This window comes from Caretta caretta, chromosome 3, assembly GCF_965140235.1.
Source record: "Caretta caretta isolate rCarCar2 chromosome 3, rCarCar1.hap1, whole genome shotgun sequence".
In the NCBI taxonomy this organism is placed as follows: Eukaryota; Metazoa; Chordata; order Testudines; family Cheloniidae; genus Caretta; species Caretta caretta.
Window position 1 is genome coordinate 140,911,696 of NC_134208.1, and position 18,136 is coordinate 140,929,831.

An 18,136-nucleotide genomic window follows, 5' to 3' on the forward strand; every position below is an offset into this window, starting at 1 on the left:
AAGTTGAATTAAGAAGTTGGTTGGCTAGTACTTACTACAGAAACTGCAATGCCATACGTAATAAAAACTTTAGTCTTAACAATAATATTTTAAATAAAATCCTATATACACAGTGTGACAGACTGCAGCCTTATGTTCATCACTTTTACAATACTATGATAAATTCTATACAAAGTATGCCTTATGAGGTATCATTTGAAAACTCAGTCTACTGAACGTTATTGTCCTGGTAAAATGTGTGTAGCAACATTGTATGTAAACTTAAGATTCTACTGTAAAACACTGCTGTTTAGAAAAGCAGCCCAAACCAGTTCCTCAGAGACAAAAGGTTAGCCAGCACCTCAGCCAGGCGTCAACATGATCAAGTGGACTATTACAGGGTTAAGTGGCCATTCTTTGGCCGGAAGAAGTGTATGAGCAAAAAATTTACATCTTGGCAGACTGACTTGCTGTCACCTGAACCCCAGCTGGAGATGATTCTCAGAGAGGAGGGAAAGATATTAAAATGAGGAACAGAGGACCCAAATGAAGTCTCTCTACTCACGGCATCAATGTTTGGAAAGACAAAAGCAGCATCATTGAACCGGGCGAGTAGTTCTGGGTGACAGATCCAGCCATACTGCTGTGAGCATGTGGTGAGAAAAATCTTTTTTTTTTTTTTTTTTTTTTAGTTCACTTAAAAGTGTTTGGGAAACTCCATTCGAGATAACAGGCTTTGTGCTTATTGTTTTCTATTAATGAAATGGACTTTCTTTGAGCTTGTACTGCACAGAAGAAAAGACCTGGGTAGTACAAGCTGCACATTTCTGGGGACAAGTCTGGGACTGGGAATTTGCTGGTGTCACTCTGCAATAGAATTCAGGAGTGGCTGGCCAGAAGTACTCATATAATTCAGCTGGTCGCAATTTTGCATGCTAGAGACTATGTCTAAACAGACAAGGAATCATTCTCACTGCAAAACAGTGTAAAAAGCACCCAATTAGAGAGTTGAGGGGACACAGCTGTCCAATAGTCCAGACTGTAATCTGGAGAATGTCATACACAGGTTTTAATGCTCCAGGACAAATTCTGATTGACTTACAGCCAATAAATTTCAGTGAGGTTGAAACAGGCGCAACTCAATGCAAAATGTAACCTCAATGCATAATAAATTAATTACCTAATTATCTGCAGTATGGTCTAGCAAAATAATTACAATGCGATATTTTAAAGGTTATTTTATTACAGATAAAAAGTACTGACTATGAAAATATTCAAATGAACAACTGAAACATAAGAATGGCCATACTGGGTCAGATCAAAGGTCCACCAAGCCCAGTATCCTGTCCTCTGACAGTGGCCAATGCTGGGTGCTCCAAAGGGAATGAACAGACAGGTTATCATCAAGTGATCCATGCCCTGTCACCCAATCCCAGCTTCTGGCAAACAGAGGCTAGGGACACCATTCCTGGCTAATAGCCATTGACAGACCTATCTTCCATGAATCTATCTAGCTCTCTTTTGAACCCCGTTATAGTATTGGCCTTCACAACACCCTCTGGCAAGGAGCTCCAGAGGCTGACAGTACGTTGCGTGAAAAAATACTTTCTTGTGTTTGTTTTAAACCTGCTACCTATTAATTTCATTCGGTGGCCCCTTGTTCTTGTATTATGAGAAGGAGTAAATAACACTTCCTTATTTACTTTCTCTATACCACTCATGATTTTATAGACCTCTTTTGTCGCCTCTTTTCCAAGCTGAAAAGTCCCAGTCTTATTAATCTCTCCTCATATGCAAGCCGTTCTATAACCCTAATCATTTTTGTTGCCCTTTTCTGAACCTTTCCCAATTCCAATATATCTTTTTTGAGATGGGGCAACCATATCTTCATGCAGTATTCAAGGTGCGGGTGTACCATGGATTTATATAGAGACAATATGATATTTTCTGTCTTATTAATTATTCTTTTCTGGATGATTCCCAACATTTTGTTTGCTTTTTTGACAGCCGCTGCACATTGAGTGCATGATTTCAGAGAACTATCCACAAGGACTCCAAGATCTCTTTCCTCAGTGGTAACAGCTAAATTTAGACCCCATCATTGTATATGTATAGTTAGGACTATGTTTTCCAATATGCATTACTTTGCATTTATCAACATTAAATTTCATCTCCCATTTTGTTGCCCAGTCACTCAGTTTTGTGAGATCCTTTTGTAGCTCTTCGCAGTCCGCGTGGGACTTAACTATCTTGAGTAGTTTTGTACCATCTGCAAATTTTGCCACCTCACTGTTTATCCCTTTTTCCAGATTGCTTATGAATATGTTAAACAGGATTCAGCCTAGTACAGATCCCAGGGGGACACCACTATTTACCTCTCTCCATTCTGAAAAGTGACCATTTATTCCTACCCTTTGTTTCCTATCTTTTAACCAGTTACCAATCCTTGAGAGAACCTTCCCTCTTATCCCATGACTGCTTATTTTGCTTAAGAGCCTTTGGCGAGGGACCTTGTCAAAGGCTTTCTGAAAATCTAAATACACTATATCCGCTGGATCTCCTTTGTCTGCATGCTTGTTGACCCCCTCAAAGAATTCTAGTAGATTGGTGAGGCATGATTTCCCTTTACAAAAATCATGTTGACTATTTCCCACAAATTATGTAACAACATTTCACTTTTTTATGTCTATCATTGACAGCTGCAACATTTAGACAAACAGAAGTTAAACTGAACACAGAAGAGAATGCCTTCTCATTAAAGTCCTGCCTCATTAATTATGATTCTGGCTTATACATTATCCCAAAATAATGGGATTTATTTATATAAATATATTTATATATTCATTTATACCTGCACAACATCATTGGAAACTATGGCATTTTACAAGTGTAACTGAAGGAGAATTTGGACCTGTGGTTGGAATATCATGAACAATTCTGAAGATTATGAGCAGGAATATAATCCAGCTCTCCCTCAGTTACACTTTTATAGTTCATAGTGCTTCAGTGCTAACAGGAATAAAAAGTAGTGGAATATTATTTTAGTCACAAAAATGAGCAGATAGATCTTTGAATACACATGGGAGCAGAGATTTGTATAGTAAGAGGCGGCCATTTTTTACAGAGGCACTTTTCAGAGCATCCACAGTGAAGCGCTGATAAGGTGAGAGTAATAACCTTTCAACTACATTAGGGAGTTCTGAATATATCTGACAAACATATTAGATACCATGTTTGCAGAATAACAGCTAGATTTTAAACACAGCTAATACTCTTGTTTCTTCATCAGACATGGAAGTTACTGAAAAAAGCTTAAAATGACCAAGGCAAAAAAATTATCCACTTATGTACTTCCCCCTTAGTAAACTGAGGTACTACACAACTGCAATGATGCACATTCTTCAGCGACACAAACTCATACAACTCTTCAGCTCTATTTGTCAGAATAATCATCCAGGTCATCCAAAGGTGATCATGGATTTAAAAGAACCTCAGGGAAAACAAACAGTGTAGGAAACCTTAATGTCCTTCTGCAACCTGCAGGACTTTCCTCCTGAACATGGAAGATACTCAACAATAAAAATTTTAGACCATAAAAACCAAATAGCCAGAATCAAAGAGAGCTTTTGTTTAGAAACATACAAAACTATTTATATGCTTTTATGGCTGACTATCTCTATTTGCGGTCTCAGCTGGCAAGTTGGCTAAGAAATTATTTGTGTCATTTTAATTAGATTTTCTTAATTCAAAAGTACATTAGGATTAATACATTACTATTTAGGAGTCCTGGTGGATGACCAACTAACTCCAAGTGTGAGGCCATGGCTAAGAAGGCTAATGCAATACTTGGATGTATAAACAGGGAAATATTAAGAAGCAGTAAGAAAGTGGCATCACTGAACATGGCACTGATAGAGATCATTACTGAACTACAGTATCTAGTTCTGGAGTCCACATTTCAAAAGAAGGAAACTGAAAAATTAGAAAGAGCTCAGATGAGTTACAACAACAATTTGAGGTCTGGAAAACCTACCTTACAATGAGATTTATGAAGCTCAATCTATTTATTTTATCTAAGAGAAGGTTAAGAGATGGCTTGATAATCGTCTACGAGTACCTACATGATTCTGATAAAAGACAGCTCTTTAATCTAGCAGGAAAAGGTATAACAAGATCTAATTGTTGGAAGCTGAAGCTATACAAATTCAGATTGGAAATAAGATACCTGTTTTTAAAAGTGAAAGTTATTAATCTTTGGAACCACTTACGAAAGAGAAGGATTCCACTATCACTTAGAGACTTTAAAATCAAGACTTGGTGTCTTTCTAAAACTTATGCTCTCACTCAGCACAAAGTTATGCAGTTGATGGAGGAATTCTTGTGTGAAATTCTATGTCCTATGTTATTTGGGAGGTCAGATTAGATGATATAAGGGACCCTTCTAGTTTCAAACTCCATGAATATATATTCTAAGAAAGAAAACAGTATTTGGCTATCATGACAAAAGGTAATATTTTTCTGCAACTCACATAAAATCCTAAATACCTAAGTATAAGAGATTTAATTAACTTTTACAAGTAAGTATTTACATTTATGGTTTCATGAACACTGATTGCATATTTGTGATAACTTTGTGATTCTTACACAGTGATTTTCATCTCTACAGCGTTTTATAAATGTTAGCTACATTAGTGTATTAAAAAAAACAAAATAACAAAAACAAAAAAACCCAAACAAAAAAATATTGCAATTCTGATACAATCAATCTGATTAGCCTGCAGGTCTTTAACCATATGAGAATTTGGCAAATGGCAAAAAAATTACAGTCACAAGAGCAAGTGTCTAATTTAGATTTTAATCTTAAATCCAACAGCTTCCCCCCGTTCCTCCCCTGCTATTACGGGGTTATGTTTATTTCTATTTTCCTATGCCCATAATATACTTATAAATATTACAGTGATAGGTGAGTGGGAAATGTTTTCATTTTAACTGGAAGCTTTTTATGTATGTAAGAGCTTTCCTTAAAGCTCTGTACAATAAGAATGCACTGAAATTACTTTCAGAGGAACAGCCGTGTTAGTCTGTATTCGCAAAAAGAAAAGGAGTACTTGTGGCACCTTAGAGACTAACCAATTTATTTGAGCATGAGCTTTCGTGAGCTACAGCTCACTTCATCAGATGTATACCGTGGAAACTGCAGCAGACTTTATATATACACAGAGAATATGAAACAATACCTCCTCCCACCCCACTGTCCTGCTGGTAATAGCTTATCTAAAGTGATCAACAGGTGGGCCATTTCCAGCACAAATCCAGGTTTTTTCACCCTCCACCCCCCCACACAAATTCACTCTCCTGCTGGTGCTAGCCCATCCAAAGTGACAACTCTTTACATAATCAAGTCGGGCTATTTCCTGCATAGATCCAGGTTTTCTCACATCCCCCCCACCCCCATACACACACAAACTCACTCTCCTGCTGGTAATAGCTCATCTAAACTGACCACTCTCCAATATATGGGGTTTAAATCCAAGTTTAAATCCAAGTTAAACCAGAACATCTGGGGGGGGGGGTAGGAAAAAACAAGAGGAAACAGGCTACCTTGTTTCCTCTTGTTTTTTCCTACCCCCCCCCCCCCCGATGTTCTGGTTTAACTTGGATTTAAACTTGGAGAGTGGTCAGTTTAGATGAGCTATTACCAGCAGGAGAGTGAGTTTGTGTGTGTATGGGGGTGGGGGGGATGTGAGAAAACCTGGATCTATGCAGGAAATAGCCCGACTTGATTATGTAAAGAGTTGTCACTTTGGATGGGCTAGCACCAGCAGGAGAGTGAATTTGTGTGGGGGGGTGGAGGGTGAGAAAACCTGGATTTGTGCTGGAAATGGCCCATCTGTTGATCACTTTAGATAAGCTATTACCAGCAGGACAGTGGGGTGGGAGGAGGTATTGTTTCATATTCTCTGTGTGTATATAAAGTCTGCTGCAGTTTCCACGGTATACATCTGATGAAGTGAGCTGTAGCTCACGAAAGCTCATGCTCAAATAAATTGGTTAGTCTCTAAGGTGCCACAAGTACTCCTTTTCTTTTTTTGAAATTACTTTGGCACAATCTAAACAGAGTAACTGGTGACAAAGGAGGACTTTCCCCAATGGAACATACACGGAACAGATCTTTTAAAACAAAAACCAACTTATTTTGCCAGTATTTTTCTCTATTTCCCCTACTATTATTGAAGATAAGTATACTACACAACTCATTTTCTACTGCTTGACCATGGGCACAAGTAATAATCCTGTATTTATAACAAATGTCCGTTAAAGAAGAAGTGATTGAGGTTACAAATTTAGCCTTGTGACCTCAGTACAGCAACAGAAAATGAGATGTTAAGGAGAAAAAAAATACTGGTGGTGTTTAAATAGTCTAAGCATTACCAAAAGAAGGTAGACAAGTAGAAGGTAAATAGATTCATTTTTTGCGCATGATACACTTGAATACAGGTGTAGAAGCAGGAATGCTAGGTGAAATGTTATGGTCCGTGTCATGCAAGTAGTCAGACTCAATGATAACAATGGTCCCTCTTTTGGCTTTAAAAATCTATGAGTATTAAAGTCACTCTGTAAAACATGATTGATATGCATCAGTCATAATAATGATTCACTGACAAAACAGCAGAAGCATTTCTGATGAAGGTGTTCACTTAATATTTTTTCCAATACCCAAAATAGTTCAAAATAACCAAACCTGACTAAAGGGCAAAACTGGTTCAATCACAGGCTCTGTCAACATTTGGTAATCGATATCTCCAACACAAAGTATATTGTTTCAGACAAAAAGATTTACTTACTGATAAGTATTTTCAGTGTACAAGAACACTGTAGTACTTAAACAATAGTTTTTGACTTGTGTTTCTAAAGGTAATAGACATTAAAAATATGAAAAGTCACAGTGAAGGTAACCAAATAACATTAATTGTGCCCCAGAGCAACGCCCCCTCCCACCTTTCATTCATTATTCTTTTAATACCTATTTTATAAAGATACATTTGTTTTTGGATCAAGGACTTATTCTAAGGGCTTTAGAGGTCCACATCCTAGACCACAGATCACATGTGGAGAAAATACTGCAGTTGGACTACTTTGCAGGCCACATTCACTCTGATATCAAGTGTTACTTTCCACTGGGGACCGAATGAGCAGACACTAAGAAATTCCAGGCTTTCTTTGTGCTGTTCTATTGCTATTGCTCCCAGGAGTGGCTCAGCTTTATGAAGATGTAAATTCAGCAGTATGTACATGCTCACCAGCATGAAACCATGTACATAACAACAGGTACCATAAGACTGAGCAATCTGGTCTGACTGCCAGTTCTGTCCAACATCACCCCTCTGAACATTAGTGACAAGGTGACAAGTCGCCTCGCAGAATTCGTTCCTTAAGGTGAAAGACATGCCACGGGTACCCTGTTTAACAATGTGTTTCAGCTGAGCCATTGTCCTAGCTCAAGGCACCCCATTTGGACAATTTCCCTAAGGAACCCGACATCACTGCCATTGGCAAGAACCAGCTTCAAACAAAGCCAATGCCGATCATGACAGATCCAACAGTGCAGACCCCTAGTTTTGATATCAGATGCCATCTTTGGATAAAACTCAATAGCTTCAGGTGTGGAATGATCAGATGTATTACAAATGATAATAAGTGAAGCTTATGTGACTCCTCCCTTTGTAACTATGGCCAGTTAGATGATGTAGCCCAAAACACTTGTTCAATGCTCCTCCCTCAGCTAACCAATGGTTAAGACACTTAGACTAACACACTTAATTTGACTGTCTATGTAGATAGTATACATATTGCAATTGCAACTTACTTAGTCATATGACATCCTCTTAAAAGGAGGTCTAAGACTGACAGGATACTTTGACTTTTCTAATACAGTTGTGAATCTTGCCAAAGATACCTTTCCCAATCTCAAAACTAATCCAGTTTGCAAGCCATTGCAGTATGTTGAGACTAAACTTTAAGTTTTTAGGACAAGTTGCTTTTGACATAAGATATGACAAAAAAGAATTACATGAATTAAAAACCAAACATGATTAAAAACAGGTTTTCCTAAATTTCATCTGTCAAAAACAATATGTCCAAATCACCTTTAATTTGCATTAAAGTAGTATCTTCTAGCCACAGGCCATAGACGCAGATTTAAAGTGGAAATGGCCTTTTGAGGATTTTTGATGAGTAGGTGGGTGAATTTGAGTTTATAATGGAAAATAAACCTCAACTCTACAAGTCTACTGTATGTTCACAATTACTTACACACACAAACTACAATAAAAGAATATTAAGGATGCAAAGTGAAATACTCAAAAGTTGTGAAATGTCAGAATTAAGGTTGCCTGGGCAACCTTAATTTGCCTCATTGTGCATGTGAATTCACAGAATCACAGAAATGTAGGAGTGGAAGGAACCCAGATAGGTCATCTAGTCCAATCCATTGCACCGAGGCACGAGTAAGTATTATCTAGACAATTTCTTACAGGTATTTGTCTAACCGGTTTTTAAAAACCTCCAATGACAGAGATTCCTCAACTTCCTTAGGTTATTTGTTTCAGTGCTATCCCTACAGTAAGAACGTTTTTCCTAATGTCTAACCTGAATCTTCCTTGCTGCAATTGAAGCCCATTACTTCTTGTCCTGTCCTCTGTGGTTAAGAAGAACAATTTATCACTCTCCTCTTTATAACAACCATTTATGTATCGAAGACTATTATGTCCCCCCTCAGTCTTCTCTTCTAGAGACTAAACCACCCCAATTTTTTTTTCCCAATCTTTCCTCATAGACCTTTAACCATTCTTCTTACTCTTCTCTAGACTTTCTCCAATCTGTCCACATCTTTCCTGAAGTGTGGTGCTCAGAACTGGACACAATACACCAGCTGAGGCCAGTAGTGTGGAAGAATTACTTCTCATGTCTTGCTTACAACCCGCCTGCTAATACAGCTAAGAACGATGTTTGCTTTTTCTTGCAACAATATTACATAATACATTAAAAGTACAACTAAATATCATATTTAGTTTGTAATCCACTATAATCCCCAAATCCTTTTCTGCAGTACTCCTTTGTAGGCAGTCATTTCACATGTTATGTGTGCGCAACTGATTATTCCTCCCTAAACATGGTACTTTACATTTGTCCTTACTGAATTTCATCCTATTTAATTCAGACCATTTCTCCGGCTTATCAAGACCACTCTGAATTCTAATCCTGTCCTCCAAAGTGTTTGCAACCCGTGACAGCTTGTTATCGTCTGCGAACTTTATAAGTATACTCTCTATGTCATTATCTAAATCATTTATGAAGACATTGAATAGAACTGGACTCGACTAAGGACCCCACCTGATATGTCCTTCCACCTCAATTGTAAACCATTGTTAACTACTCTAAGTACGGTTTTCCAGCCAGTTGTGCACTCATCTTATATTCAGTTCATCTAGGCTATATTTCACTCTTTTGTTTATGAGAAGGTCATATCAGACAGTTTCAAAAGCCTTACTAAAGTCAAGATAGAAAAGAGTCTTTAATTACATGATCACATACTATTCCCCTCCCCCAAGACACCTGCTTCATTCAGCTCTACTGATGAATCACGGTAGCATAGTGAAGGAGGCAACTGACCATAAGTCTTTGCCTTATTTGTTGAAGAAATGTATTGAATGAGGCAGAAAAAGAAATGCTGGTCAATACAGCTACAGGATGAGGGTGAGGTTTAAAAATGTACCAGAAACTTAATAGCCAGAGGCTAGTACAAAAGACGGAAAAAAGCTCTACAATAAGATCAACGGACAAAGTTTGGCACCATCACTACAAAACCCTTTGCTGCTAGGGAAAAGGAGGATGCTGGAATTCCTAGCAGTTGTTGTACTCAAACATTTCTTGGGGGCTTCACCTTTATTATTTCCAGTTTCTGATTAACAAATCAGAAGCCCCAAGAAGAGATGAGGCTCTCTCTCTTCTCCCCATTCCTCAACAGTCTCCTGGTTGCTGGAATGTGTGAGGGTTTCCACTGCTCCAGGCAACAGTTTCTGCAAAGGGGGGTTCTCTGCTATTCTGTCCTTCTAACAACCCCATGGCTGTTGAGAAATAGCGGTAAGGGATTCTGCAACTTTTCATTCTCCTAATTCATGAACAGCTGCAATGCCTGTCTCTTCTGTTAGTAGATTTCTCAGTAGTAACACAGACAGACAGATATGACTCTGGTCAGTTTTGCGGCTTCTCAGGGAGTTCTGAACTACAGTGAAACTAATCAGATTCACCTCAATTTCATTCTGCTTGCCAAAGCTAACAGGAACAACTGTGCCACTGGAACAATCTGTTTAGAGAATCAGGGATCCAGCACAGAATTAGTTAACATTAAATAAGTTATATTTGTATCCATAAGGGCTAGAAACAATATTTTAAATGAAAGATCAAATTCTGCAAATGTTGATGGTTTAGGCCTTGTTCCAATTACTAAGGGAAGTGTCCGACTTCCCAACCACCAGTGAGCAAGTAGACTTTTCTAGATCCAAGAGAGTGAAGTGGATTATTTTCTGGTTTATATATCATCAGAATTGAAAGCTACATTCTACCTGCAGAAATTACTGGTGATGAAGCACAAGAAAGAAAGAAATCCCATCCTGGCTTTCAGATCCCAGCCTGAGTGTGCAATGCGGGCAGCTTTAAAACAAAACAAATCAACTTGTAAATGCAGCATATTTTATACAAAAATCAGAGCCAAAGATGGAAATCGCAATAAAGTTTTTACAGAGATGGCTTACAGTTTAGCTTGCAACACTGTCTGAAAATATTTTACTTACTATCAAGTAACTTCTAGATAAATATATTTTCTCTAATCTTTAAGTTATCTTTTCCAGCTTGATTATTTTGACAACATTTGGACAACATTTTGTGTATATTCAGCATCACGATTTTCCCACTTGTTAGTCAGTTTCCCCTGTTTCTGTGAGCCTTTCATCGAGCAACAAAGGAAAAAAACATTTTTAAAAACAGGGAAGTGCAACTGCATAAACATAAATAATGGTAGAAAAGCTCAAGAGCACCTGTTTTTAAACTCATTTTTTAATAGCAAACAAATTTCACGTTAATACCCTTTTGGATAAGATATGTTCTCCAACACTTAGGCACAATGAATACCTGGAAATTAGTCATGTGAAAACATGAGTGACAAAGTGGGTATGGTAGTATCTTTTACTGGACTAATTTGTGAAAAAGATGTGCTTTCAATCTCCACAGAGCTCTTCTTCAACCATGGGAAAATAGTTTTACTTAGTCATGAACTCTTAATTTTGTTTTTGCTCATATTAATGTTACAATTTTTGGCTCTGATTCTGCATACTGTTTTATATGGGCAAATCCTGAGCCAGCGCACAGTCCAATTCACTTGAATGGGACTCCATGGAGGTACCTGATCAGTGTAGTTGAATACTTTATGAATACCTATAATTTCACTGCAACTGAGGAGAGCCTGGTTAACTCACAAGTTTACCCATCACATCACCTTATGACAAAAGATCCGAAACAGGCATGTCATATCTTCAATTCATCTAAACCATAAACACTCCTCAACCTTCTCCCACTCCCCCTTAAATCCCTGCAGAATAGGTGGCCTGTTGTCAACTCATTTAAAAAATATTTAAGACAGTTTTTAGCTTATTGGATACTATCTCATGCTCTCAGATACCTTTCATTGAGAGTCAGCTTCCTAATGTCCATACACATACAGTACTACTACACTGAATGGCTGTGGTGTGTGCTTCATGCATCTGGCATTTCTCTGATTGGATTCAGAGACGCAACCGTAGCCCCGCCTGATGCCAATGAATAGACTGGATTTACTGAATACTAAATGTACCAGAAGACAATTTTGAACAGAATCCCTCCTCCTTCCCCCAACCCTCACTGCAGAACCACTAGCATCCGGCTCCAAGCAGTGCATGGATGAGATCATGAAATAAAGCTCATCCATACAACTGTCATCTGCTTCTCAGTCGAGTCAGCTTCCTCTTCCACAGAATGCTTTATATTTGAAAAGCGCCATCAGCTTTGTGTTATATTAGTAACCCATTCATTTCCACTCCAACATATTCTTTCACAAAAGGCAAATTATTTTACCTTTTCCTGATAAACATTTGTAAGAACCCATGTCTATCAAATGGAAAGTGCGGGTTTTGTTAACAATTAGAGAGAAACCTTATCAAAATACTCAAGATAGAGAGAAAGAAAGGGAGAGAGAAAGGAAGTAGACAAATAAGAGGGGAGATAATGGGTTTTCTCATTTCCCTTTCCACACACATTAAAGGAAGAGTTTCATTCTCCTAATGGGGGGGCGGTGTGGAGGGGCTGCTAGACTCCAACTAGGGGGAGTTTTGAAACGGGGGAAGATTCAAAAATAAAAAGAACTCAATGAAACAACAAAATCCGTCAACGGGGGAGGAGAGATTTAAAAACAAAAAGACCCTGGCTATAAACAATAAGCCCACACGACAGGAGACTCGCCTTCCCAGGTGAGGGAGGACGGGAAGGGATGCCTCTGTCCGCGGGGGCAGCGGAATAGGGAAGGCTCCCCTCCCCCCCACCACGGGGCACATCTGTGTCGGGGAGGGGGAGGGAGAGGAAGAAAGCGATTTAGCGGCTCCATCTGCATCCAGCGTGGGCCGGCGGCTCGGGCTCGCCCGTGGGCAGCGCAGGCTGATGGGCGGGGAGCAGCAGGGAAAGGCGGCGGCGGCCGCCGGGTGGGAACGGTGCAGAGCAGCCAGCAATCCAGGAGGAGTCGCTTGGAACAAGCCCCCCGGCGCAGGCGGCCAGCTCGGAGGCTGGGGCAGCGCCAGCCGCACGCCCCCCCGGCACGGCAAAGGGGGCGGCGGCGGCGGCCATGGAGGCGCACGGGGGAAGTGAGAGCACCCCCCCACCCCGCAGGGACGGACGATGCAACCCCCCGGTGCCCCAGCTCAGACCGGGAAGGGAATGGGGCAGGAGCATCATCACTTACCCCCCCGCGAAGGAGACTCGCTGGGCAGGGGTGTCCCTAGCGCCGCCGCTCACTGACCCGCCATCTCCTCGTCGCCAGGGGGCGGGACGCTCCGGGTCTGTCCGTCTCTGTCGGTCTCACGCTAGCAACCGCTCTAACGTTATTCCCTGGACATAGCGGCTAACGGCACAGAGCGGGGCGCGGGCACTGCGCAAGCGCCGCCCTATCACACACACACACACACAATGCGTGGGGGGGGAGGGGCGAACGGAGTCCGAGTCCCGACTCCGAGAATTACTGCGCAGGCGCCCGGGCGATTGAGGGCGCTCCAGCGAACTCTCAGTGCGCTTGCGCCACATCCAGACAATGGAGGCGCGAACTCCCCTCCGAAGCGGGCGCGCATTCCGCATACGCCAAGGGGCACAGCGTGAAGGAGGAAAACATGGACTCCCTCTTGCCTGAGATTACTGCGCGTGCGCTTCACCCCGGCACTGCGGGGAAAGAAACAGATGTGCTGGAGCAGAACAGTTGCGCAGTGCGCAGGTGCGATCTGACCGCATACAAAGGGAGAGAGCCGAACGCAGCAGCTCTCTTCTAGACTTGGGGAGGTTGTAGCCCGTAGGGACTATAACTCCCAGGGCTTAGAGGATGGCGCGTTGCATGCTGGGCGATGTAGTGTTTGGGATGACACAGCGTGTGTACGTGCCGCGTTACTGGGCGGAGCTCTGAAGGCGACTCGCTCAGCTGGGGGCCGAGAAGACCGTTTCCTAGTTGGTTAGCAACAGGCTCCCAAACTGCTTGAGGTCAGGAGGGTAGGTTGGTGCCGCATAGCCCTGTGGGAACTGTAGTTCTCCTAAGATCCCCTGGCCGTTGGGTGGGACGGGACAGTGAACGATACGGAACTACGGCTCCCGAGCGCTGTTGGGGGAGGAGAGGAGGGTTCGGGACTCGGGAGCGGGAGGCTCGGGACGGCTCCTAACTCTCATGCTCCTCCGGGCTGCAGAGAAGGGGAGCCGCGGCTAGAGGCCAGGGCCTGAGCGGGCGTCGCCTCACGGTGTGAGACGTGGACCCTGCCCCTATGCGGGAGGCCCGGGAGGAGTCCGACCTGGAACGGTATCAGAGAAGCCTTCGAGGTGAGTAGGGTCCACGCGCCCGAGACGGCCTCCGCCTCGCTGCCCCAGTCCCGCCCGCGCCGGCCCCGTCTCAGGGCCGCTCTCTGTGCTGTCGCTTGTCCCGCTGTGTGCAGCACTGAGCCAGCGGGGACCCTTCTCCTGGCAGTGTCCACTCCCCCGCCTCCTCAATCAGTGCCTGCCGAGGCCCACTGCCCTCCACCACCTACCTGGCTGCTGGCAACATGGGCCCACTCCAGTGCGTGCTAGCTCTTTTCCTGCCATTGCCCCGCCACAGTGTGCTACTTGGCTTCTTTGCCTGGGGCTGCACCACCTTCTCCACCTCTCTACTCCCCGTGTCTTCTAAACTTTGAACTACAGTCGGGTAGAATTACCGGAGCGGGTACCCCTTACACTGTCTTAACGATCCCAGCAGCTGAATCAGGTGAAGCAGACTAAGATTTCCACTGTCCCTGGGCCCACTGCTTTCAGATCAAACTACAAACTCCCCACCACTATAGGGCTGAGTCAGTGCCAGACTTCCACTACATCCACATACCCTCTAACTCGCTGGGGAAGAGGAGGGATAGCTCCAAATCAGCTGTTTTGTGCCTCCCCCCCCCCCTTTCTTTAACACTCTGGAAGCTCCAATAGCACCAACCCTCAGATCAAAACCACAGTTTACTGTAGATTCAGCTGTGCATTCTGTCTAACTCGCTAAGGGACTTAGACAACCGGAACATCTGTACTGTAGAGGAGTAGAGTTTTTGAGCAGTTCAATCTACAATACAATTAGGGTTGGTTTTTTGGGGGGAAAGCGAAGGTTTCAATTTTTTTCCTCCTAAAATGGGAAGTTTTGAAATTTGAAAAATTTCAACCCGCTCTAAATGTACATGTCACTGAAATGAAACACTTAATGATATATCAGTTGCAACATGAGGCCCTATTGTATACACACACAGGTTTTACCACTTTAAGTAATTAAAGTGATGCAACTCTTCTAGTGCAGACAAAATAGCCTATGTAGGTGCACAGAGGCCCATGCAGCTGAGAGGGCAGGGGTATGGTACTACTGGATTGGTGGGGAGGGAGTGTGTGTGTGCTCCAGCACCTGAAATCCAGCCTGGAGTGGCACCCTCCAGCACTTAGTGCACGGAGTCACAATGCCACTGAAATATGGCCCAGCTGCCCCTCTGTATAGATGGAGGGGCAGCTGGGCCAAATATCAGGGGCGTTGTGACCCCATGTGCCAGGTCACAATGCCAGTCCAATTTTGCCTGCACACCGACATTCCCTGGCCATGCAGCAGTGATTACCTTACACAGCTGGGACTTCAGCCAGCACTGGGGTCCTGCTCCTCCTGTCAAGTCCTCCTGCTGGATCCCATCAGCTCCTCTCTGGGCCCGAGAAAGATCTGAGCCAAGGAACAAGGCATGGTGTTGAGGGAGGCAGGGAGTCCTGTATGGAGGGATTGTGGTTGGGTCCCACTCTGCTTGCTATGCCTTCCTGAGGGAAACCACATAGCTCCTCTTGGTATGGGGGATAGACAGACAGCATCAAATTGGCGGGGAGGAATAAGGAGAGAGTGTGGAAGCTGTGGTCCCACCTGTAGGCTCATGGAGATGGCTGCGGAGACGCTGACCTCTGCCCCTAGCAGCAGCAGCATCTAGGGTCTGGGGGTGCTGAAATGAATCCCTAGCAGCCTGGACAGCGGAGAGCTGTGGCACAGTGTGGAGAGGGAAAGCCTCTGCTGCTGCTGGGTCGGGTTGCTTGGTCCATGCATGCCAGGCTGCAATGGCAACTTCCTCTCTGGGTGCAGGGCTAGATATGGGAGACGGGGCAAGGTTGGATGTGGGGGACACAAGGGGGTTGGATTTGGAGACTCTTGTGACTGACTGAACAGTTGAATTGGCATGTTTGATGTGCATACAGACTTTAATGCGTGTAAGGGAGCCCAAAATAACCTTTCAATACAAATTAAGCACTGGGGTGAGGCAGCAGGGCCTGGAGATGATGGGGGTGAGGGGAAAAGCTGGGGGGGGGGACCTGTGGGGTCAGAGGTGATTCGGTATGTGCCAAAATACAAGTTCGCCCAGGGCACCATTTTCCTTAAGGCCAGCCTTGCACACTGCATTGATGTTTATGAAGTTGCCAAAGTGGTCAATCAGGCCTTTGAGCACTACAGAGAAATACTCCTTTCTGTTTATGAATTCTGAACCCTGTGAGCCTGTGACAAATAATAGACACATGACTCCCATCAGTTGTCCTAGTGCAGTTTGGTAATCCCACGTGTCAAATGCTATCAATAATCTCCTGAGCATTACCAAGATTTATAAAATGGTGCAATGGTACCTTTCCAATGGCATAGCCCTGTAATGCTTTGCAGGGATACACATGGTTGTAAGGCACTTCACCACCTCCTGCCTTTAGTGTGAGAAAGTCTTGTCTGAGCAAGCTTATTTTAGCTCACTGAAACCACCAGCCTCTGGCAACACAAGCACTACCTTCCGGGCTTCCATAGACTTTGCTGTCTCTGTGCGGGTTAGTGATAGAATATTAGGGATTCGAGGGTTGGTGTGTACCTATGTAGCATCTACTGAACACTCACAGACAGGCCTACTGTTTCTAAAGGAACAGTACGCTGCAGCTTACTAATTATATTTTGGAACACAGCTCCTTTGAACACACAACACTTAGATAACTTATTCTTGTTTTCATTATAAATCTGTTATCCAGGAACAAAGATTCAAGTGATAATGAGTAAGAATATTGGAAACACAGTTACATATAAGGCTCTAGAAACTTATGATTATCTTAATTTAACTAACAATTTATCCTACAGTATAAAGAAGCTTATCTCCCCCAAAGTTTCTTCCAGCATGTTCAACCAAGCCTGGTTGAGATCCCCCTTCTATGAAACAAACTCACTGTCCATTTACTTCCTAGGGGACAGGATGCTAGCCTGTCCTCTTCCCTCCCCTCCCCAAACAAACCTTTGATGTACACCCCAAGATAGGGTGGCCCTCTTCTTGTTAGTTTTCTTTTGAAGTCCCTGCCAGCTCTTCATTAGCATTTGATTTAGAATGCTAATGGTTGCCCATTGTGAACCAGAGAATATTCAATTTATATATAAACCAATAAATGTTCCTTGTCTAAAAGAAAATCTGCTTTTCACCTTCGCTTGTGACCTGTCTCTAGGCATAGACCTCAAGAACATAATTTTCAGTGTGTATATATAAACTTGTACATGCATTTCACAGTGATACTGATCACCAGTGTGACATACGCTTTTATTAGAGACCTCCCATGACACCCTTTGGTGAACTAGAATATAAATACAAGACCCAGAGGGTTCCTGTAATCCTTATGCTCTCTGCAAGTTGGCATCAAGAAAGCTACGTGCTTAGTAAGCACCAAGCCACTGCCATGTGTACAGAATGATTCAAATTGAAAGAGGCACACCTGTCCTATACGCATGCTATTAGTCTGGTTTATGTACTGTGAGTTAAATAAACTGGATTGACTTGCTGTACTACACTTCTTCACCCTCTCCCCTGTGTAGACAAGCCCTAAGAGTGCCTTTGGGCTAAGCTAAACAGCACAAAGGCACTCTTAGTGAGGAATAAGTTTGTCCACACTGGGAGTTAGTGCTGAATAGCTGTTGTGCTTTGTATTTATATTCTAGTTTATTTTGCACTAACTTCCTTGTGTAGATGAGCCCTTAGACTAGGAATGCCTTGTCACAAAACCCATATTTAAGAGGAAGCATGTCCTTTCCAAATCCTCCAGTTGACATTTGTCAAACATGTGACCTGTCCCTCCTTTCCTCATTAGCCTTGTCTTGCTTTTATCAAGTCCTTATGCTGCTCACTGGTTTACCCTTGGCCATTATGCCTGCTGCACCTTTGACAAGGTTTCAAAGTTCGGATATGCCTCGCTTTGTTTACATGGATTGCTTTTGCTAGCTTGCCTAAAAACATTACTGAAATCAACCATTTGGGAAGCAGTTGAAGCACGTTATACA

At 42.7% G+C, this 18,136-nt stretch overlaps 2 protein-coding genes across 18 annotated transcripts in view; one reads left to right on the forward strand and one right to left on the reverse strand.

Annotated features, from left to right (window-relative positions):
- Nucleotides 1–13,382, reverse strand: part of CEP170 (centrosomal protein 170) — a 187,167-nt gene extending 173,785 nt beyond the window's left edge. For 9 of the 10 annotated variants that reach the window (XM_075126953.1, XM_075126951.1, XM_075126952.1 and 6 more), the window contains exon 1: nt 13,025–13,382. The gene's annotated coding sequence lies outside the window, so the exon portion shown is untranslated. The remainder of the gene's footprint in view (nt 1–13,024) is intronic. The other variant, XM_075126944.1, reaches the window with a different exon arrangement.
- Nucleotides 13,383–13,433: 51 nt separating this feature from the next.
- Nucleotides 13,434–18,136, forward strand: part of SDCCAG8 (SHH signaling and ciliogenesis regulator SDCCAG8) — a 156,942-nt gene continuing 152,239 nt past the window's right edge. The window contains exons 1-2 of one of the 8 annotated variants that reach the window (XM_048843714.2): nt 13,434–13,546; nt 14,007–14,136. In XM_048843714.2, coding sequence (XP_048699671.1) covers nt 14,082–14,136 — 55 coding nt within the window. In that variant the 5' untranslated portion in view covers nt 13,434–13,546; nt 14,007–14,081. Of the gene's footprint in view, nt 13,547–13,622; nt 13,816–13,851; nt 14,137–18,136 lie in introns of those variants that run through there. The other 7 variants (XM_048843713.2, XM_048843722.2, XM_048843719.2 and 4 more) reach the window with 7 other exon arrangements.